The sequence below is a fragment of the Ambystoma mexicanum genome, chromosome 14 (assembly GCF_040938575.1).
Source record: "Ambystoma mexicanum isolate Mex_15411 chromosome 14, UKY_AmexF1_1, whole genome shotgun sequence".
NCBI classification, from domain to species: Eukaryota; Metazoa; Chordata; class Amphibia; order Caudata; family Ambystomatidae; genus Ambystoma; species Ambystoma mexicanum.
Window position 1 is genome coordinate 560,566,885 of NC_090940.1, and position 23,545 is coordinate 560,590,429.

At 45.8% G+C, this 23,545-nt stretch overlaps 1 protein-coding gene across 1 annotated transcript in view; it reads left to right on the plus strand.

Annotated features, from left to right (window-relative positions):
* The window catches only part of SPTLC2 (serine palmitoyltransferase long chain base subunit 2), a 475,564-nt gene that overhangs the window by 258,003 nt on the left and 194,016 nt on the right, over window positions 1-23,545 (plus strand). Inside the window, exon 10 of the mRNA XM_069637917.1 lies at window positions 5,569-5,695. Within this exon, the coding sequence (XP_069494018.1) occupies window positions 5,569-5,695 (127 nt within the window). The remainder of the gene's footprint in view (window positions 1-5,568; window positions 5,696-23,545) is intronic.

A 23,545-nucleotide genomic window follows, 5' to 3' on the forward strand; every position in this document is an offset into this window, starting at 1 on the left:
TCTCGGCAAATCGCCTCCACACACTTTTCCACAATGCTTCCTCCTTAGGGTCTCTTTTTTTTCTGCCTCCTCCTGATCTCACACTTACAACCTGCACCTTTCTGTTTCCTGTCCCTCCTTACATCCCCTCTACTTTCCTCCATTGGTTCTCCCCTTCTTGTACCCACACAATCTTGCCGGCTCTTCCCAGCCTGGGAGTTGTTACAAACCAGGCCATTCATAAAAGGTGGTCTAAGCCTTGTCTCTTCGCGTGCAATGGATGGGCAATTGCGATCACCTGTGACGCTTGTTTCACCTACCCGGGAATTTCGCTTTCCAGTATAGCATGCAGTCGGCTCCTAGTACCTGCCATGAGTATACCATGTCTCTAGTTTGGATTGATTTGGAGAGCTGTTTGGCTGAAATGGCTGCGTACTCTGTGCATTGAAGGTCTATGGCTCATCTTATATGGGAGTGCTTCGAAGAACCTGATTGATGTAAATGAGAGTTCATAAGTGTGTCTATAGTCTGCCGGTTTGCCATCCGAGGCTCTGGGGGAGCTCTCTATCCTGCACTTTCTGCTGCTTTACCATTTTGCATCTTGGTAGTCTTTATTCTTTACAGACTTGGCCAGCATCATGCGAGGTAGTTATGGAGTGATTGCAGTGGTACTGCTTTCACTCACATTGGCACTTGGGGAGCACAGGAACTGGGGCCCAAGTATCAGACTGCCACCATCCCCTGGGTCTCCCAGCCAGCCCTGTCAGCTCCACCCCACCCCCCGGGCTGCGAGAGATCTACATACCCTTTTGACAGGGTCAGACTACTGACTCTGTCATAGTACTGAGACGGTGGTGTGATTCTCATTGCAGATGTTTTCATTGTCTTCCTTTTCTGAAAATGGAGCCACCAGTGTGATTTGTGGTGTATTGACTAGTTGGCCATCGTGTGAGCCACCGGTGTTGTATGAAGGTGGTCTGTGAATGAGAAGGAATTTTAGCATATGTATATTAAGTGGTGCAGTTTAGAAGTAATTCTCAGTCTGGTATGTGACTGGTGACCCTTTAACGTTTATAGTCTTTATGAATGAGTTCACTTGCTTTTCTTACGCCTCCTTCCTTGGCAATTTTGTTGGCAAACTTGATCTTGTGGCGTGTTCAGGTTGTTAGTTCTATGAGAGCCCCTCTGTGTGTTCCAAATTAGACGTTTGAGAGAGAGATATCCAGGGAATGGTTGCCAGTAGAGCTGGCATTGAGAGGTTATCTGCTTATGACATTTTCGGAGACTTTCCTGTTGAGAGCAAATGCTAAGGCGATTAGTGAAAAGGATCAGGTATTTCAAACTTTTGTAATGGAGAGCCAGGTTAAAGGTAGAATATGCACATTCAACCAGTCGTCCCCATTGTATTACTTGAAATGTAGGGTTAATGAATTTCACTTTATGAATAAATTAATAACCGGTCCATTGACAATTTTCCAAGCTGCTGATCTGTCAATCCTAGCCCCTGCTCCTCCCTAGTTGACTGCATATGCGCGCCCTCTTTTGTAAGCCTTGCCTCAGATTCCTGAGCAGTGCTTGCTCTCGCCCTTCATGACCTCCATAAGAAAATCCTCTAGGTTGTAAAAGAAAACCTGTCCCCATTGTGTCTTCCAAGCCAGAGGTTAGCTTGAAAAAAATCTGGTAGTGAGAAAATGAGCAAAACATTTAAAGATGGATAATTCCAGGTGGGAAGCTCTGGCCTTTGGAACATCAGGGTCAAGAACAAATTAAATATATTTTTTGCCTTTCAACAAAGTCTGAAAAATGCAACCTGTCAGTCTAGATGTGAAGTCCATAGTATGAGTGTATTTGTAAAGCACACTTTCACCCCAATGGCCATTGTTCTGAAGGTTTTTCTAGAACCCAGGCCCCTTGTGCCTCTGGATCAGTTTACCTACTTGGCACTTTTATTCTGTGATCATTTATCATCAAATAGGCACCATAATATTCAAGAGAAATAAACCTAGTACTTAATTCTTAAGTGAGAGCCTCAAATCTGGCTTCAGAGTGTAGCGAAAGTAAGGGTAGAAACCAATTTCTAGCGGGGTTGCTATAAGCTCACCAAATCGCCAACCGGGCATGTTAATGCAAGTGCCAAGAGTATGTGCATGGATTTAAACTATGCGGGGTGGCTTAGCTCTGTTCAAGAGGCACAAGATTATGTTGAGGCTTGTCCTTTTGATGGCCTGATCCTCTTCCTTCCCACTGCTGATAGAAGTGCTTTCTAAGACGAGCTAAAATACACTGGCTGAAAAAGCCTCCACAGAAGCCCTTCTTCCTCGGGCTAGAAAGGTGACGCTTCAAGGGCTCACCAGGGCTTTCGAAACCTGTCCCAGGAACGTGCCACTGGTTATGCTCCCTCCAGAGCCTCATCTAAAAGAGGATCCTCACAACCCTTCTTTGGCTTGGTATCCACCCCAGCAGACATATTGCTATGGGTGCAGACTCCTCTCCTATCACCTCTCCTTAGTACCTTCACGGGTCCTTTCCGAATGCATGGCTCTCAAGGCTTTTTAAGACCCTCTGCCCCCCCCTCCCCCCCCCGAATGCTCTGCAGAATAGGTTTTATTCTTGCTTTATGGTTTTGAAGGACCAGGGAATTGCCTCTCAACTGAGATTCACGATGGCCGTACTAGCTGAGATCTTGCCATTGTTAGAAAAAGGGCACTAGAGGTTTGGGCTAAGCCTACAGCAAACATACACCCACTTACCTCTTTGGGGGCCGTACTAAAGGTTCTTATAGGGGGAACAACGCTTCTATTTTAGGGTCTGCTCCTTTAGTCCCAGTTCAAGGCGATAGCTGTGGTGTCTGCATTTCTGGGGAAGCTGGGTATTCCCATACACCAGTGTCTGGATGACTGGGTTTTCCAGGTGTCCAACAGGGCAGACTATGCTGTTCCCTTCAACACTGGAGTAGATTAATGTTCTGGATCTGTCAGTCGCTGTCTCTGAGCATCCAGTACGTCGGCTTGATCTGGGTTTCTCAATGAGGCAGCGTTGCTTCCACTTAAGAGGTCAACTTATCAGATGTTTGATCCTGCAGAGGTTTGTTCTATGATTCTAAACAATATGGAGGCTTATGGCCTCTTGTGTGCTGGTGGGACCTCCACATGAAGCTGCATATTGGGGACCTTACTGCACATGGCATGTTGGTGGTCTCCAGAGTTGCAAACTCAAGCTACATTGAGGTTTGTTTTGGATTGTTTAAATGTGGACCTCCTCTGGTGCATGTTGGAACCCAACCTTAACGAGGCTGTTCCTTTTCTAATGCCATAGCCTACACGGACTATCTACATAGAAGCTGTGCTATGGGACATGAGATTTTACAATTTGTGGGCCTCTTGCATGAAGTTTCTACATGTACATTTTCTGTAGCTCCGGGCAATTTTCTGGCTCTGAAGTCATTTCTACCTGCTATATACAGAGGTAGGGTGCTGATCGTAGGCAAGAACAGAACTGAAATGTTTCAGTTCAATAATCGGGGAGGCATGAAGTCCCACGCCCTCTGCAGACTGGCTGCGGAGTTGATGAAATGATGCATGTGACTGATGTTTCAATGTAAGCAAATCCTCTGGCAGAAGAGCTGAATGTTGAAGCAGATGTCCTGTCACAAGCCTGAGTCTGGCCGTCCAAATGTGGAAGCTTTCTCTGCAGGTTTGCACCTCGGATTCTGGTGTTGGGGCTCTCCACCGTTCGACATTTTTTCAACCCACTTGATCAGGATAGTTTTTAGACCTTTTCAGAGAGGTTGGGTTCTCTACCCCATCAAGATCATGTTCTCATCCTCTGGGAGGGACAAACTCTTTATATATACCATCCTTTTCCCGCGGTTCGCAAATTCTTTTGCTGGCTGGCGGCATCTTCTTTAAACGAGCATGACCTAGTTCTCAAAGCTGTTGGATCACTCGCACGTTTTCAGTAACGGTGCGCCTTCTGGTCTTGGCAGAGTGGCCTGGTATTCCACCCATCCTCTCGGTGGCTTTCCTTGGCAGATCTTGGCCTTCCTCCACACAAAAAAACCTAGTCCTCTTGAATGGTTTCTCCACTAGGCTTCCTAAGGCAAAGTCCGTCATTTCTTTCATTTTTTTTAAATTTTTTTTTTTTTTACAGCTTTGGCATCAAATTATGTTCTTTCAGGACATGCATACGTTTGTGCTGTGCGGGTCTACCGCAATAGGGGCTCTTGTGCTATGCCTATTTTTGAATCCTGTCATCAAGAAGGACTTCGGTGCACTTCTCCAATGCTGTCCTCCAATTCGGAAGCCCAGCCCTTTGTGGCACTTGAATGCAGGGCGTTTGCGTTTGACACACGTGCCCATGGCCTCGGCACACCACTTGAGATCATGAAAGGCGGCCTTCCTGGTTGCTCTTCTGCGAGACTGGACGAGCATCAAACTTTGCAACAACGTTTCCCTGATTTTCTTCAAATTGAAAGGTAGTGCTTTAAACCCATCTGGATGTGAGTAGAGCTCTGCCGTTCTATTTGCAGTACACCAAGGTTCTTTTCTCTGAGCACCTGTCGAGTCCCCCTCCAAGGCTTCAGCCGCGAGGTGAATGATCCCTGCACATCAGAATGCTTTAAAGTTAAGAAGGTTTCCAATCTGAAGGGAGTTCAAGCTCTTGGTCTGGGCCAAGGCTGCTTCGGGTGAGTTGCAAATGCACGTCTAGTTGGCATGTGTAAGGCAGCTAATCGGGCTATGCCCTGCCTTTCTCTGGGCCTTTTTCTTTTCATGGAAGTTGAAGGGTGGGTGCCAGCTTTGGATGGGCTGCCCACGGAAATATCTTTAACTAGCGGCTCCATAGGACTGCCTCCCTCTCTTGCTTTAAGTTCTTAATTCTGTAGGAAATGGGACTGGGGCGTAGAAGTAAGTTACTCACCCTAGCGACTGCTGTACGTGTAGTCCTCCGTCCTTTGCCACCAGATGCCCTCACACCATCCTCCTAGTAAGCTGCCTTGTATTCCGCGATGGGTGAGTGCCGGGGCATGAGGCTGCGCGGGGGAGGTCCCTAGAGGGGTCATGGATCCGCTTTCGCTCGCGCCATGCTGTTCATTAACGCTGCTGCCTGTCACTCCCGTCCCATCCTCCTTCTGCCGGCGGGGGACGTCCCATAGGTTTTGAGGGAAAGGTTTGCACAGTTGTCGCTATAATGAGTTTACTTTTACATGTGTATTAATGGGTGTGTGTGTGTGCGCAATATGTGGTGGGTCGGGGCAAAGGGTTGGGTGTGAGGGAGTGCTATTTGCCAAAACGTTTGCCTTTTCATTTCGGTGGCATTCTCAAAATGTCAATGTTGTACACGTCCTTCTGAGGCAAGTCTTTGTAGGGTGAACTTGCGTGCATGACTTCAGTTAGAGCAGGACTGTCCTTCATGCCCCGGCCCAGGACAGGCTTCCGAAGCACGCTCCGTGCTGCTTTCCTGGGCACGCTCCATGTGTGCCTTGAGTGGCAGCTGCTTTTCCCTAGTGTAACGTTGAGTGTTTAAGCTTCCTCGGACCTTAAGCCTTGGAGTTTGTCTCCCACCAATGAGCGTTCTCGTCTTCCCCATTAGATGCTGATTGACTACCTTCGCGTGCACTCGCACAGTGCTGCCTATGCCACGTCCATGTCCCCGCCAGTGGTGGAGCAAATCATCAGCTCCATGAAGAGTATTATGGGAGAAGATGGCGGCACGTTTGGTGAGTTGTATTACCCTGCTGGGAGTCCATGTTTAATCATTCAGCTATGTATGTTTCAGCTGCTCCGAGTGTGTAATGATCGGTAAATGCTCTTTTCTCTTGCCCCATGCCATGCTGTGCCCACACTGTAATTTAGGACGAGTGGTTTGCTCCAGGTTCACCTCCCAAATGCATGGCCTCCCAGGGGCCTGATTGCAAATGGGCAGATTGTTTTCATGAAATGTTGCCCTATAACGCTACCATCCTCCTGTGCCATTTCTGAAAGTCCACCCAATTACGAGTTTATCAGGCGGAGCTGGTCGTTTTGGAATCCCTCCAGGGGTACTCAAGAATAGTGCTCCTCACAAAAAGGATTTTCAAAACATTTTTGAAGCCATTTCCAGCTTCAATGTGAAAGTGAAAATGGATACCAACATTGTACATTTTAACGCATAAAAGGGTCAGTGCTGACCCATTTACACTACATCAGTAAAGGGGAGCGAGGCGGGCATCGGAGATGTCTCAGGAGGATAGCTCAGTGGCAACGTGCTCGCCTTGGAAGCAAGACGACACAGAGCAACATGTGTTCGATCCCCGGGTCCGTGCTTAGAAACCTCCTGGGTATTAAGCGCGTTATAAATAACATATCATATCATGCCCGGCTTATCACCGTTTTACCATGGCCCATTCTCAAACTTTTTGTACTGTATGTACAGTAAAAAAAATATTGGGACCAATTTGTAATTTTCAACACCTCTGATGGAGGTAAGAAAACGCGACCAGTCGACTGAAGGTCTGTCTGAAATACTATTGGTGGTGGTGCTATGGAATAGACCTGGCAGCATTTGTAGAACTCTGAACTGGGTGGACAGATTATCTTGCGGTATTTACCAAATGGCACCAGTTTTGCCACTACTACCAAACTCTTAATCGGGTCCTCGGTGTGGCGCGTGCGTAAGAAAGCTGATCAATCTGCAGCCACGTTCGGAAACTCTCTTCCTATCTCGGGTGTCGGGTAATTTGTGGAGAAATTCACATTGCAACCTGGTCGTTCCTTTCGTTACATTTAAAAACCATTTTACACCGTTACACGATCTAACGTTAAAATCATACTTTCTACAAATACCCTAATTCATCATAAACATTGTATAAATAATTAAAAGAAATATCATAAAATGTCATAATGACTTCCAAACTGGGCAGGATATAACGGCAATCTCACTGCGCTAACACCAAACATAGACCCAATAAACAATTTACGGGGCCAAGGCCAATTTCTTGGCCGCCCGCTGCCAAACATGGAAGGCTGACGCTACTATCATCAGAGATTCAGCACCAAAACTGTTGGCCCGGAATTGGTTTGAAGTGTAAAAATGGACTTCACTATAGGCCTTGTTTGTATTTTACTGTATTTGGGTATTTATAGCGCGCACTGAACGGACCCTATCCAGACCCATCTCCTCTTAGCATTGCTTAGGCATCCTATCCAAATCTCTATACCATACACTCTTCGAAGAACTCTTGGAGTGGATCACCACCTGTCCCAGTAATGAGACTACCTCCAGATTGCCATTATACAGCTTAGCCCAGAAAGGCGTAGACTTGCTCTGGACCCCTTCCAGACAGGGGGAGGCTGCTGGAACATCAGTAGGGACTTAGTCCACATTCCTTCTCACTGTTGCTGAACTTGTCTGCTTTTTGAATATTGTTTACAGTTACCCAACTTGGTATTTTGGGGACATCATCCATTGTGCTATTTACAAGACAGGACCAGAATACCTGCAACACAAGGTCACCCCTTACATAGCCACCATAAACCTGTGATCAGGCACCGCACACTCCTCGTCATCCCCATCAAATCAAACCGTATAGAAAGGGGGGGGTCCTCCTTTTCTGTTTAAGCACCCACTGTATGGTACATGAGCCCCTTTATCGTCTGCTGCTTAGAGGATCACCTTGCCTTCAGGAAGGCCCTCAAGACCTGCCTTTCCCCTCTGTTCTGACGAACCCCTTGTGTCGATTTTAACCCCCGTCAGGCTGGGGCGGCAATGAGTCCCTCTAAGAATGTTCTGAGCAACGCATAGAAAGGACTCCAGCAGACCACAGGACAGGATCTTCAACACACCAACAAAACAAAAACCAGCCAGGACACTCTGGTACACATTACACATCACACTCAATGTCCACCCACCCCACTCGCCTGCAATCATACGCTACTTGAAGACCCATCGCACAACACCTCTGCGATTAGAATGCAGCTAAGTCCCACAGCATAAATCTGGTCTAGTTGGACATCTAATCGGTCTCCTGGACTCACATAATCTCCCTACCACCTTGTTTTCCCATGCCACTTAAAGCACTGCTTCGTCTAACCTTCAAAGCTATTAAATTATTTAATTTAATGTGACCTAGTTCATCAGAACTTTTCACATACATTAAGCAGACTATAAATAGAATTACATTCCATAATACATAAGATCCTTAATGAATAACCTTCTCTTAAACAGTTAAACATCAGCTTGCCATACCAGTCGCATTAATATTCATTGATTTATATAACCTAAGATCTTAAAATTCATAGAAAATGCTTAAAATTAAGATAAATACAATTAAACAGATGTGGTTAATCAAATTTAAATCAACTTTGGGGTCGTACTCAATCAAACCCTATAAAGTGTGAGGTGCAGTCTACTATTCTTTGAGTTTAAACAAGAAGTCCAGAAATGGGAGTCTTTTTAATGGAGTCTAGCGTGTGTACAAAAGTTCCCAAATGGCGTATATCAATCTGGCCCATTGCACTGCACTCTGTCAGCACATGTTTGCCGTTTTAGGTATATTAAGCTCCCGACATAAATGACAACTTCTTTTGTTGGGCGGTAAGTTTAAGGCAGGGCCAATTCTAGTTAGTAACGGGAGGCGATTAAATCACATGTTATGTTAAAGGTATTTGTACCGCGCACCGCCGCCAACGGAATTGGTCCCCAGGCGCTCTGGCGGATCTGTAAACGAGAAGGTGGGATGAATTAGTAAGGGGAAGAGGGAGTAGGATAGTGAGAGGAGTCGTGTACTGTTGGTGCTTCAACTCGGTAGACACCGGGTGCTGAGCTTTGGTGCGAGTATTTTATGGGTGTCAGTCGTGTGTGCTGTTGGTGAGGCTTATGTGTTGTTGCAGTGTGGTGAAGTGCGTGCAGCTTGTTGTGCGAGAGATGGTTGTGTGAGTTTTTTTTAGATGAGTATGCAAGGAGTTTGAGTTTATATTGGTTAGTGGGTTATGACGTTTAACATGCAAGCATTCACAGTTCTGTCCAAGTTCAGCAGTTGCTGACCTACATAATTCCGTCTAAGTGAAGCACTCACTAACCTTCAGAATCCTATCTAGGTACGGCACAGGCTAATGTCCTCAATTCTAAGTGTAGCACATGCTAACATCCAAGTTCCGTCTAAGTGAAGCACTCACTAACCTTCAGAATCCTATCTAGGTACGGCACAGGCTAATGTCCTCAATTCTAAGTGTAGCACATGCTAACATCCAAGTTCCGTCTAAGTGAAGCACTCACTAACCTTCAGAATCCTATCTAGGTACGGCACAGGCTAATGTCCTCAATTCTAAGTGTGGCACATGCTAACATCCAAGTTCCATCTAAGTGTGGCACATGCTAACATCCAAGTTCCATCTAAGTGTGGCACATGCTAATATTCTTAATCCTGTCTAGATGTGACGCAGACTAGAGTCAAGAATTCCATCTAAGTGTGGGACATTAAAAATAAAAACCTAGACACTCGTGGGAACGGGCATAATAGCAAATCTAATTGGGGCTTTTTATACTGCTATGCCATTTCTGTATGTTAGCTATTAATAATCTTGCTCCTCAGTACCTGACAGGCTGTTTTGGTCTACTAGTCACAACCCCATACCCTCTGCGGCTTTGCAGTCGATGTTAGTCATGCTAGTTTTGGGACAGTATCTCCTCAAAGCTTGTCTTAAATGTTCCTTATTGGCGAAAAATGGAGTACCCTCATTGCGCTGTACCTTACCCCACCACTCCCTCCAGTGCCACGTAATGTCTTTTTATACATGTGTACAATCCTTTTGGTTTGCAGTGCTTGCCACCCGAGGTTAACGTTACCTTGAGACATTGTTTGTTTTAAAGCTCACTTTTTTTTCACACACCAACCAGTGGTCGAAGTGGGCGGGAGCGGTCGGGAGCGGTGCTCCCATACTTTTTAATGTTAAGTTTCACTGTTCCTATACTTTTATTTTAAAAAGAACCGTTCTGGAACGGTTTAGTTTTAAAATAAAAGTGGTGGAAGAAGTTTAAGCTTGCACTTTCATGCACTGCACTGCCCATTCCCATAAATAGCAGGTGTGTTTGTTTGGGGGGTTTAGATTGTGTGTGGGGGGGGCCAGCAGAGAACATGGCTCCTCTACTTCTTTTCGTACACTCGACCTCTGACACCAACCCATACACTAAAGAGCTGCTGCCCCTCTGGCCCCACTCCCCGTAACCCCTCACTCCCCACCAGAGGCGGATCTAACGGTCGCTAGGCAGACCAATGGCGACCGGGCCCCTGTGCCAGGCCCCGCCCCTTTCACGCAGCACAGGGCCCTTTGCAGCACAGGGCCCTTTCTGTTGGACGTCACTCCAGAGTCCAGTCTCCTTTCTTTCTCCCTTCCAAACCTGGGCCAGTGTAGGTAGTGGTGGTACCTGAGACGACCGTGACGTAGACACGTCTCGGGACGTCCATACACTGGCCCAGGATTGGAAGGGAGAAAGAAAGGAGAACGTTAGATCCGCCTCTGCCAGGTGACTCAGTGTTATGTGTGCCGTTGTGGTGGTGCCACGAGGAAGGAATCGCCATTGCCCGGGCCTAGCTGCAGAAGAGAAGGTGCTGCTGCTCGAGTCGAGGGAGGCTGTCGTCCAGCAGTGTTTGCGGTCTGCTGCTGCTGCTTACTAAAACAGGTAAGCTTGGCTATTGTGGGGTTTGGGGCTGGATGGTGTTTTTTTATTTCCAGTGTTTATAAGCATTTGTCTGCAGGCCTTTGTGTGGAAATGGATCTATTTATTTAAAGGGGGTGTGTAATCCGCGCTATGCCACTGTAAGCCGCTTCATGGCGCTGGAGGGAGGGGTGAGGAGTGGAAGGGGAGACAGGTTGAGAGGGAGGAGAGATATGGCAGATTTACTATTTTTTTTATGTCGTCAGTGCTTCAGAAACTAAGGGGTGTGTAACTGTGTGTTTTCGTTTTAAATTCATTGTAGAGTTTAGGCTGATGTGTCCTGAACTGCCCGCCTCCTTGACAGTTTGTCTTGGCTGGGCCTCGACATATCTACTGCTGTGGGGATCAAATGGGACACGTAGGTGGTTGGCCTCTTTATTGACGGAAGTGTGCAGCTGCAGCCACCATGCACATTCCGTACTTGGCCTCTTTGTGTGGGGGAATTTCGGAATTAGCGGATTTCGGTGGGTGATGCTTAGCTTTGTTAAAAGCAGGTGTTAAAACCAGTGCAGTCAGTGCCCATCCAGTGATTGTTCTTTCTTCTCTGGGGGTGCTGGCAGAAGTCTAGCCTCTGCTCACTCAGTGCTCGGCCATAGGGCCTCCCACCCATTCGCTGCTTGGCCTCTCGGTGCCTCTCCCCTGGTGAGGTGAACTCTGGAAGGCCTCGGCAGTCAGTTTTGTGATTCGTTGTCTAATTTGTAATGCATGCCCTGGGCTGGATGTAGTGGCGGCTGCCCGTTTGATATGCTGCGTGGCCAGGCCTTGGCTGGGGAAGAGTACTCTATAGAGTTGTCTTATGGTTATTGCAGCCCTGATTCAGTGGCAGATCCAACGGTCGCCAGGCACAGGGACCGTCCCTGGCACAGTGAGTCAGAGGCTCTGGGCCCAGCTCAGAGGGGGAGTTCATGGACCGCAGTAGTGCGATGCCACCAGGGGCCCACCTCGTTGCCTCTGTTTGTTTCTGTCTTTCTTTCTCGTCCTGTCCGCCTTCTTCTCCCTTCCCCTCCATCTCATTCATCTGTTTCTCTACAATCCTCTCAGCTGCTTTCTTCTCACCCCATCGCCCTGCCCCTTTACCCACGACTTCCTCTTCCATCCTATGTTCTGTCTTTCTTTCTCTTAACTCACTTTATATAATCTTTCTCACTCCCTGTCCTAGACTCCCTGTTTTTCCTTATTCCTTTCTCCTTCGTTCTCATCCCTCCATCCCACGTCTCACTTGCCCCTCTTTTTTCCTCTTTCTCATCGCCCTTCTCTGGCACCCATCATTACCTCTCTCGCCTTTCATTGTATTCCCCTTGTCCCCCCTCCCATCCGCCTCAAAAGCACTCTTTGTCCCCCTTTTTGTTTTTCTTTTTCTTTCCACCTAGCTTGCTCTCTTTCACTCCTCACTCCACAGCCCCCTCCCCTTTCTTCCCCATGGATCTTGCACCAATCTGGTTTTAAATGATTGGCACGAGACAAGCAATGCCACGCCTGATATAACTAGAACACATCTCACGTATATATCTGTTGCAAAGAGCTAGAAGCTCAGAGACTAAAACCAAAAGGCTAGCTAGCCTCGAGACCAGACAGTCCCGACATTAGCATAGCCCAGATCTTTTCCAAATCTAGCAACACCCCTGTCTGAAAGGGTGGACTTGTGGGGATAGATGGGCCTCTGTGAAACGTGACTATTTAGGGATCAAACACGTGACTCGCCACCCTAACTTGCTGTTGGGATTCAATGGGTGTACAAGGGCATCATGCGCATGGTGCAGCAGTTGCTACCTTGGGTTGCTGCTTGTCAACCCCTCACCCCCCCCCCCCCAATGAAGCATAATCGGGACATTGATAAACTAAAGAGAAATCTGCTTTTGTCTTTTTTCAAATGTTACTGTCTGTGGTCAAAGTTGAAAGTCATTAATTTGAGCTTCAGGAGTGGTCCTAGAGAGATTCAAAGTTCTGAAAGGTAAAGCTCGACTGGAGCGTAACTGACCCAATATCCTCAAAGCACTGTAACTTGAGACTTCAGCCTTTCATCCTTCTGAGGCTGCTAAATCAGTGCCAGTTTTGGTTGGTCGATTATTGTATGTGAATATGTTCTATATATATATAGTGGTTGGCAAAATAACCAATAATGATCATCAACTAGAGTTTAGTGTCGAGAGTGGATTTGATTTCATAACAAAAGTTGCTGGACAGCCGGGCCATCCGATAAAATGGACCTGCATGCTGTAGGAATTATCCTGTGATGTCACCCCCTGTGATGTCTTCCCATTGCCCATGTTAATAAGGACCCGTTTTTCTTCTTTTTTCTTTTTTAAGACTTGCCCTGCCACGTACACATGCGCATCGGTCATCAGCTACTGAAACAGTCAGGATATAATACTAGAATGGCTCCAAATGATGTGGACACCACCTACAAGCACAAGTCTGGTGCTTTGAAAAGGAAAGCTAAGGATCGACTACTTTTGAATTCTGCAGCAAGCGATTCAAAACAGAGGAGATTATGTTTTTCCAGTACAGATTGTCAGAAGAACTTGAGTACAGAAAGAGGGGGGCAAACGTCTATTGGGGCCTCAGTTGCTCTGCAAATTGGGGAACCTGCTGTGGCATTTCCATTGCCTGTGTGCACGCAACAGCTTTACGAATGTGCACCGGTAGCTACGGCTATTACAGCAACTAACCTTACCCAAAATGTGGACCATGTTGATGTGTTCACAAACATGAGCCCACAAAAAGTACACCAGAATCCTTCTGTAACCGATTTGAAAATAGGAAGTGCTGCAGATAATAGAGCGAATGAATCTATCACAGAGGTGGAATCACCAGGTGATAAATTAAGATCTGTTTGTTTTGTAACAGATACAGCGCTGTACAAACATGTTACTCAAGCTGAACTGTGTGCTCTTGTTTCTCATGGTGCATGCCAACCACTTGAAAAAGACTTTCCAGATGGCCAATATCCAAGAAATGCCAGTTTGCGTCACTTTTCCTCTTCAGCCTATTTCATAAAGAATGCATTAGATGAAAGCGTAAGAGTGAAATGGCTGGCTTACTCATACAAAGAAGACTATGCATATTGCCATTATTGCTGGCTTTTGGGTGACCATGAAGCCCAACATGTAAAGTGGGTTCAAGGCTTCAGTGATTGGCGGCGTCTTGGACAATCAATGATGATACACGCAAAAAGCAAATCGCACATGCGATCTACTTTAGCTTTTATAGCTTACAACAATGACCAAAGCATTGAAACATTTATTGACAGACACATTTCCGAAGAAGCTAAGAAGTGGCATGAAGTGCTAACTATTCTTTTAGACATAGTTCGAAGTTTGTCTACTTTAGGAATGCCTTTTCGGGGTCATCGGGAAAACCTTGATGGTCTCAACTGTGGACTTTTATTGACGGTTGTTAAGTTGATTGCCAGGTACAATCCTACTTTTAATGCTCATCTCAACTCACAAAGCCGTATAAAGTATGTCAGCAAAACTATAACTGATGAGCTCATTGGCATGATTGCTTTGGAGACTAGGAAGTCAATCCTAGATTTGTGTAAAGAGGCAAAATTCTTTACACCGATTGCTGATTCAACAACTGATATATCCCATGTAGATCAAATGGCCAAATTGGTACGATATGTTCATATTGATAGAGGAAAAAAACAATGTGACCATTAATGAGAGCTTTCTTTCATTGACCTACAACAAGCAGATGCAGCTGCATTGTGTTCCTGCATTGTGAATGTTCTTTTTGGGGAATATGGGCTGAATCGCAATTATCTATGTGGGCAGGGATATGATGGAGCAAGTGTGATGTCGGGCGCACGGGGTGGATTGCAGGCAAAAATTAAAGATTATTTGGGAGTCCATCTCTATGCCCCTTATATACACTGCCCTGCTCGTCAAATTAACTTGGTTCTGGTACATGCAGCAGAGAACAGGGCCAGCCCAACCACCAAATGTTTCTTTGCCGTCATACAATCAGTGTACACCTACTTTGCATTTTCCAATCGTCGCTGGGCACTTTTATTGAAAAAAGCAGAACATCATGCACACCTTACTTCTCTTGCCCAAGAAAGTGACTCAATAGTTACAAAGGCAAATGCCCAACTAGATGACATTTGTAACTTTGATGCTCTAGAAGACTGCGACGGAATTCCACAAGAGGAATCCTCCAGTACAGGAGAAAATAAATGTCGCACCTACTTCAGCAAGCCAAGAATATGAAAAACCTCACCATGTGCCATTGCGCTTAAAAGCCCTGTGTGAAACACGTTGGTTTGCTCGTTTGAAGGCAGTTGATGCTATGAAAGAACTTTTTGAACATAATTGAGTGCCTTGAGGATGAAGCCCATGCCCAACAAAGTAATGGAGAGGATGTAATGAAGGCAAGAACACTCCTCTTATCAATGGATTGGGTATTTTATCTGAACTTGTTGTGGCAGAAAGTCCTGACTGTTATGGATGCTGTGGCACGCATCTTACAGTCTAAGTCAATTGACCTATTTTTGGTTGCTGAAACATTTAAAGTGACGATACAAAAGCTTCAAAATGTAATGTCAGATGATGCCTACTTTGATTTTATTAAATGTGCCAGAGAAGAATGGGAAGCAATGGGACTTGAACGGAATGATTTCCCTGTCCAACGTGAAAGGCGTGTACCAAGGCGTGATGGAGAAACTTTAAGGGATGTGGTACTTTCACCTTTGGAAAAACATAAACTAGGATACTTTGAAGTATTGGATAACATGCTTGGTGAAATGAGAGAGCGATGCAATGGCTTCCAAGAAGTGAGCGAACTGTTTGGTTTCCTGCAGCCCCAAAGGTTATCCGTTTTGAGCAGTGTTGAGCTAGGGAAACCAGTCGAACTGCTCCTAAAGAAATATTCAGTCTTCAGCCATGAGCTACTAGGCAACCTGGTCTTATTCCAGACCTACTATTTTGGAGTTCAGAAACATGTCAAAACTGGGAGTGCATGCCCCACGAGTACAGTGCTAAACTATCTGCAGTTTATAATATCCTCTTCTCTGGAAGATGTCTTACCAGAGATGTCCATGCTGTGCAGGATTTTTTTGACCCTGCCAATAGGCATTGCAAGTGCAGAGAGGAGCATGAGTACTTTAAGGCGTGTGAAAAACTACATGCGCTCTACCATGACACAGAAGCGTCTAAGTGACTTGGCGCTTCTGGCAATTGAACAAGATACTGTGTATAATTTAGATTTATCTAAATTGATAGAAGCATTTGCAAAGGCACGAAGAGGCAGTGTATTCCAATAAAATGTGGGGACCTTTGGTTGGCGCTGGCAATTTATTTACTTCTAGCATTGCACTTTATTTTTTATTTATGCGTAGGGCATCATTTTATGAAGCTTAGCTGGCAATTGTATTTTTACTTCCCTTATTGCGTCTATCAAGGAACTGTTTTTTTTTGTTGCACAATACTGAAATTATTGTACTGCGAAATGTGTACTACTTAAAGACATTTATACAAGGTTTTGTATTTTTGTGAAAAATGTCCAGTGTTGTAATTAGAAACATTGGATCCAACTAGACTTCTTAGAGCCATTTTTCTAGGAAATTGTGTGCTCTTAAAAAGCTTTAAGTAATTCTCTTTCGTCCTTAGCCTTGAAACATGTTAATTTCCAACATTAGCTTTAGGCTTCATCCTCCAATATTACCATTGATAGCAAAGCCTGCTGAGGAGGCCCAGCTAGTCCGATCCCTAGGTAACTGTAATAAAGACAACTTCATAAAAAATAGCTTTTGTCCCTAAAGTTTGCCATTGTGCACTTGTTACCACAACTCCGCCCACCCAAAGCTCCGCCTCCATGACCCGCCCACCCAGGGCCCTGTGTCCGGTGCTGCCCACGGGGCCCTTTGCCTTAAATCTGCCACTGCTCCCCACCACCCTCCCCGCTCCGTCCTCCTCCTCTGCTGTGGTTGTGATCTGTAGTTCTACGTCCATGGTTGGGCATATGAAAGAGAGGAGAAGGTACTGTACCACATTTATGTAGCTGTTTGCTTTCATACCACAAGATGGCGCCTGCTTCCCACGATTGTGATTTGAAGCTCCTACAAACGGGGGTTTCGAAGGCACCATGAAGGTCCAGTTAATTGATGTTCTGCAAAAAGTGAGAGTTTTAAGAAAACCTATAAAGGGTGCAATTTTTAGGTATTCGTGTGTAAGACAGCTAGACACCGTGGCCTAGGGTGCACAAACATGTTACTATAAGATAGTTGGGGGGCGGGGCGGGCACCTTACTTTGCATGTCCTGGCCGTGTTTTTGCCAAAAGATGGCAGCGTACACGGTCCACCACACAGACCGATACCACCCATGCCGGCCAAAAGGTTGAGAGAAGCTTAAGAATGTTTTATGGGATAGATAAACCTGTTGACCCCACGCCATGCCAATGTGTGCATCTGTTTTGTGGCCAAGTGGCTTGGTTAGTATCTTGTCTGAGATGCGCTACGCGTACAGTGACGGTCTGCTTTACATGAGACTTATAATGTGAAGTCAGAAACGGGGCCAATATAAATGTATTCGACGTGGCAAGAGCTGGGCGTCCATGCGGTTTGCTGCAGGCTTCAGCATGGTAGACGGAGCCGTTCCATCTGACTGGCCGCCTAGCTATACACGGGTAGGGAATGGGGAGAGCAGTACTATTGACTACATGTTTACTGCCACCCGAACACGATTGTGGACCTGTGCATAATCCGTATCCTCTTATTGCACGTTTGACATCACGCTATGCTGGCCTTGTTTCTTCTGGAGATCTTGTAGTCGGCTCAACCTCACGGTACACACCTTTTTGGCGCCGCCGATTCGGTGCGGCGGCCAGTTTGGCGCAGAAGCCTTTCTGGTGCCACCGATTTGGCGCGAGGGACGTTTGGACGTGGCTGACATTGCAGCCGCCTAAACACCCTCACGCCAAATGGAAATGGATTACTTGGAACACACCATTCTCCGCACGCACGTCTCCTTCACAAACGGTATATTGTAACATGTAAATCCAGCGATTATTTATTTATATATATATATCTATCAACCTATTGAATGATGGAGGTGAAATGGGCAACTTGTGCACATTGAACTCGCAGGAGCAGTTTGGCCTTGTAGTTCAATTCTCCGCCCGCAGTCCGCCAGACCATGGTTCGTGGCTGAGCTAAACCTTTATTTTTTTTGTAATTAGCAAAACATACCATTATTTTTTATTTTAATGGTAAACTAAAAGGTTAAAAAAAGCTGCATCTCAGCCACGAACCATAGCCTGTAAACTTGGAGGGGGGGGAGCGCGGGAGAGGGCGAAGAACGTAACCACAAGGCCAAACTCGGCGTCCTTTTTGAACGTGCACTTCATGGACCACTTCCTGGGCAAGGCACAGCTCGCTACACAATCGATCTTGCATCAAAGCAACTTAGATCACTTCAGCTTTTATGATGCTGTGGCTGCAGAGCTGGCTCCGAATTATGCATGTACATCATCAAAGGATGTTCTATGGCTAAGTCTCCCCGTATGTATCTATGTATGTATGCATGCATGCATGCATGGCTGTCGCGGCTTCCACTGGTCACCTACAGGAGTATGATCGGTTAATTAGAGAAAGGAAAAGGCTCCTTCGTAAGGAGCTGCGCAACTTGATTGGTGCGCACCGAAGTCCTATGGAGTGCTGTGTCTCAGCCAAGGTTGCCGAACAAGCTTATGCAAAATGGCTGCGGAGACACACATACACTCTGGAATGCACACTATGCAAGGTTCTGGTCCATGCTGACTTAAGCAGGACACTACATAGCTCTAGCACATAGCTAAAGGGCATTAGGCTCGAACCGGAGCCATTAATGGCTTCTCTGAAGCAGCCTGGGAACTACACATAGCCCGCACATTTAGGGTGGAGGATCTGGGGATAACGATTACTGAATTTAGCTCAGCCAATTTGCAGTATCAGAATACTCAGGCTGATATCTGCAAACGTGTCACTTCCAGCAAGTCATCCAGAGTTCCCGGGCCGGATGGTATCTGCAGCTATCGAATTAAACTAGATCCTGATATCTGGGCTCATGTGTTACGCTGGCTATTCTGCAGCATTGAGACTAATCTGGCAATTCCTTCTATCATTGTTCCCGTCTGGAAGAACCGTAAACATGAAAATCCTGAGAATTATTGACTTCTTGCAATGCTAGATGTCGTCTATAATATTTGCCCGTATTCTGCTCAGTGAACTTGAAAATTGGGCAGAAGATTATAACCTCATCCCATTCAACCAGACTGCTTTCGTAAGGGTTCCATTACGGTTATTAACTGTCTGGCATTAGTTACCACTGTGGAGCAAGCTTGGAAGGTAAGAAAGATCACAGTATACAGGGCCATGGTAGACTTCAATGCTGCCTTCGATACCGTAGATAGATGGTGACTCTGGAGCAAGTTACCTGGCTGCGGCATAACCCCAGGGCACCTTAACATGCTAGTCCAACTCCACGACCTGACTAGGGCAAAAAATAAGATTGGATCAGCAAGGGAAAACTACATCATGGACCAACACTTATAAAGGCCGTAAAACAAGGATGCACCCTGGCTCCAATCTTGTTTAATCTCTATCTTGCAGACGTGGGCAGTGCACTCCAGGATGTCGCCACCACCCCACCAAAAAAAGGCTCAAACATTTTACAATGGCTGGGCTATGCGGATGACCTGATCATGTTCGATCTTTGTCCAATAGGTCTCCAAAATGCTCTGAACAACCTTAACAGATATGCAGATCGTCGCTACCTAAAAGTTAATACTACCAAAATCATTGTCTTTAGTCCGCCCAGAAAGATACCCCAAAAAGTAAATTGGAAGTAATATCTGGGGATAAACCTTGATAACAAACTAAAGGGCTATGAGTATCATTTTAAACAAGTGATATCTTCCTCATTATCAACTGTGGGTTGCCTCATTGCATTTGCTAACAAAGGAGGGGGCTATTCTGTTGCCAGCATCATACAGCTGTACCAGACTAAGATCTATTCCGCCATCATGTGTGGCGTAGCTATCTGGGCTATGACCCACTTGAATTGGGTGAACAAACTTGAGCGGATCTTGGTGAAGAATACAATATTTTGCCTATAACATTGAGGATCCAATCTAGTTTCCTTATAACATACTGAAGACTCGCTTGAGTGCCTAATCAGACTCCAGGCCTGCATAAGTGAAGTTACAAGGTCTAGAGTCCACCTAATGTCAAATAGCTGAGTTGCTGCAATCAAGGCTATTGCATCCCAGTGGCTACATAGGATACCAGTGGCTTTAGCCGGCTTAGACTATCCATCAACTAAGGTAAAAGTGAAGCGTATTCTCACTGATTTCCGCAAAGAACAGCTAATTGTCAGCTTGGCATCACATGAACAGTGGGCTGACTTCACCCACTACATAGAACTGCGGGGTATCTACCCTTAAGAACATGAGAAGTTTTATAGGGAACATGTTGGCATGGGACTACTGTCAAAACACGGGATTTGGAGGGAAAATGCCTTTTCCTCTCGAGGCAGGTCTGTCGTTTATGCTCAACATCTGACACAATGGGCTTCCCTACAGCCACTTTGGTCCCTGGCCTCACTGTCTGCAGGTCTATCAGTTCGTCTAACCTCAGAAGAAATGTGGGCCTTGTTCCTTGGTGGGAATCCTGAAGCATGCATCATCTTTCTGAATGCTACGTGGAAGAAAGTCCACGCTATCCTGCATGCACTGATGGAACCACCTCTAGAGTGAACCTGGCGAGGGTGATGCGCGATCAGCTGGTCCTGGGTAATGCTCAGGCAGCGACTTTCATCTTTTCCTCTTCTTTTCGTAGTATTGGTGCTCCATTCTTTGATCAGGGAATTTGGCCGCCTGAAGACGAAATGGGAGTCATTGCGATGCAATATTTCATTCTGTGGTCTGTGAAAGGTTTGCATAAAACTGTAACACAGTAAAATAAATAAATCGTTTTAGTCTGAGCTACACAGAATTGAGCCTCCTGACATTTGATACTAACCTTGCAGACTATACTGAAGTCTAGTTTGCTTTGCACTGCGGAGCTATGTTTCGACTTCTTTACCCAGCATAGCTTCTCCCTCCAGCAGCCGTAGCCCGTCTGTTACTGACTCCCACTGCCGGATGACCTTCCGTCAAGGCAGGGGCAGGGACTGCTGGTGCTTGAACTGACCTCACCAGATGGCCGTGCGCTGGTGCGCTGCACTAATTAGATGTGTTGCCTTCAACACAGTTGACCATGCTGTCTTGGATGGTCAACTGTCGAGGGCAGGTCTGTTCATTGGCACTCAGGTGTGCAAACATTTAAATTTCCTGGGGTGGGGCGCTGCGCCTTTAGCACAATCATTGATCCAGGCATTGCCTTGGCAAGACACAGAAGTGACGTCACAAGCATGTACCTGTGGGTGACGCACTGACTAGACCCTGTTTTTTGATGACCATCTGCTTTCCACCAAAACTAAACTGATTGATGGAAGGAAGATTGTAAATTAATCCTAACCAATAGCATTCATTGGTGGCAAGACCAAGACAAATTTACAACAGGTTGCTTCCCTTTTGTAATGATGCAGATGGCGGTCAGGATTATTCGTCACTCTTGTTCTGCAAGTTCCTTTGCCTGGAGGATTGCATTTCTCATTCATATATCCACCCTTATGTATCTATTCTCAAGAGAGTAAACGCCTAAAAGAGATAATTTTAGTATCATTTGTAAAGAAGCACAGTTGGTGGATGCACCTGCTGCAACAGGCTTTGTGCAAGCTGTGGTCACTATGCCGTATCCTAGAAGGGTCAGCGAGTAATCCTTCTGAGGCAGATATGTGTAAGAGTGAGGTGGCTCGTCATGCCGCCTGTCTGGGAAGGGATGGGCAAGCATGAAGGCGAGCTGCTAGTGGACTTGCGCCCTAGGGGAGCGTTCCCCTACCCACCAGCAGCCTCGTGTGCCAGCATGCGACACCCACATTATCTAGGACGGTGAGAATGGGTGGAAGGCAGCAAGCGGCTGCATGACGCATTGAGTTGCTTCTCCGACACACTCACAAACCATGCATCACATGGATGCCCTAAAACCACGCTGTGAGGCGAGCTTTTCTCCTTGGGCTTCACACAGCATGTTTTTACGTTGCATCTTAAGTTGTCCTGGTTAAATGATGGAGGTTTGATAAGTTCTGGCTTTTCATTTCGCAACAATATGTGATCTTGTATAGTATTTGTAGTTTTTTTGACAGTATAAAAGCACTACACGTACCAGAGTACCCTCCGATTGGGGGCCAAAAGCCAGGACACTTAAGTATCTCATATGGCCCAACTTGAGATGTCTCTAATATGAGTGTGACTTAATCATCTGGTCTTGGTTAATATTTCAGAAACAATTCTTATTCGTCTGAATGATATTACATGTTACATTCACATAAAAAGCCAAACATACAGTACTTTACACCAACTGGTGGTTTTCAATATAACAAAAAAAGGTTTGGCTTTGTTACTTAGTCCATTTCTTTAAAGAACTTGAAATTGTATGCGTTTGTGTTCTGCACACACCTGACTCATGGGACAAATAGTTGCTCTTGTAGCTTCACCGTAGACCTTGATCCCTAAACACATTAAATCCGCGCATTTTGCCTCCCCCAAATATCTGTGACTTGGAAACAAATGTTTGATTTCAATCTATGAAAAATTGCAATCCTGTGAGTGCTCTCAATGCTTCATGTTGCACTGAACGTGTCCTGCATTTTTTTGTGCCGCCCTTTAAATCAACAGGCTTCTCGCATTCATGACAAGAACACCCCCTCCCTGCACCACCCCAAAAAGCGTTTTTTTTTTTTTTTAATTGGTTAAACAGAAATTTCAACCTTAACATACAAACATTTTGCTAGTCCGTTCACTCGTTGGTGCATCATTACAGACCCTCCCATTATTACAATGAATCGCCCTACATTAGCGGGGAGAAGATCAGTTCTGCAAACTGGAGGGCAGCAAGTGTCCGGCTGTCATTAGTCTTTCCCAACATTCCTCCCCTGTAGTTGGATTCATTTGGGCCATACAGTCGCCCAAGTACTTTCTCCTTTGGAGTAAATGTTTTGGGCAAGACGAGGTCAGATGTCTGGTTGTCTCCAGAATTTCAGGGTTTCCGCAGAAACGACATCTAGCTTCTTGAGCTGTGATCTCTTTTCTTAGGAATTGTACCTCCATGGATGGCAAGATGTTGCCTACATCACATCAATAACCCCCTATCTTGGGACTATGGGAACCTTCTCGGGTACAGAGGGGGGGAGAGTCGTTCAATATTTTGTGTTCCCAAATGATGTATGACAATATTTGTTCTGTCTCTTCAATGTTTCTGTTTCGGCCCAGTCTTTCTCTCGAAGAGTTTTCTTTGTCTTGTCAGGGTTTCTTTTGAGGGTTTCCATTTTGATATTCTAGTACGATAGCACATCTTGGCAGTTCCGTTTCCAGGCCTGAAAGTTGTTGTCCCCCCTTCCTCATATTTGTGTTTGCCAAGATCTCAAAAGGGATTGGAGGCATATTCAGGATACATTTGCGGTAGAAAGAAATAGTCTTCCACAATACTATCGATACCAGGGATTGTAGTCTTCAGTTCATGTCTTCGCGACTGGCAGGCAATTTGGGAGCCTGAGCACTTTCTGCCAAAAAAGGCCTAAAGTATTCCCCATGTTTCCCATGGCAAGTTTAGCAGGGACTCTGCTCCGTAGGTCAGCACGGCCACAACCTTTTCCTTATAGAATATTATTGGCATCATTGAGTATGTTCCATATCTCCGCTGAAGAGCTCTCTTGGTTTGAGAATTTAACTAGTCCTCCCTGGTGAGATTGTATTGAGCCTGTTTGTTAATGTTTTTGTTAATTCTGACCCCAAGAA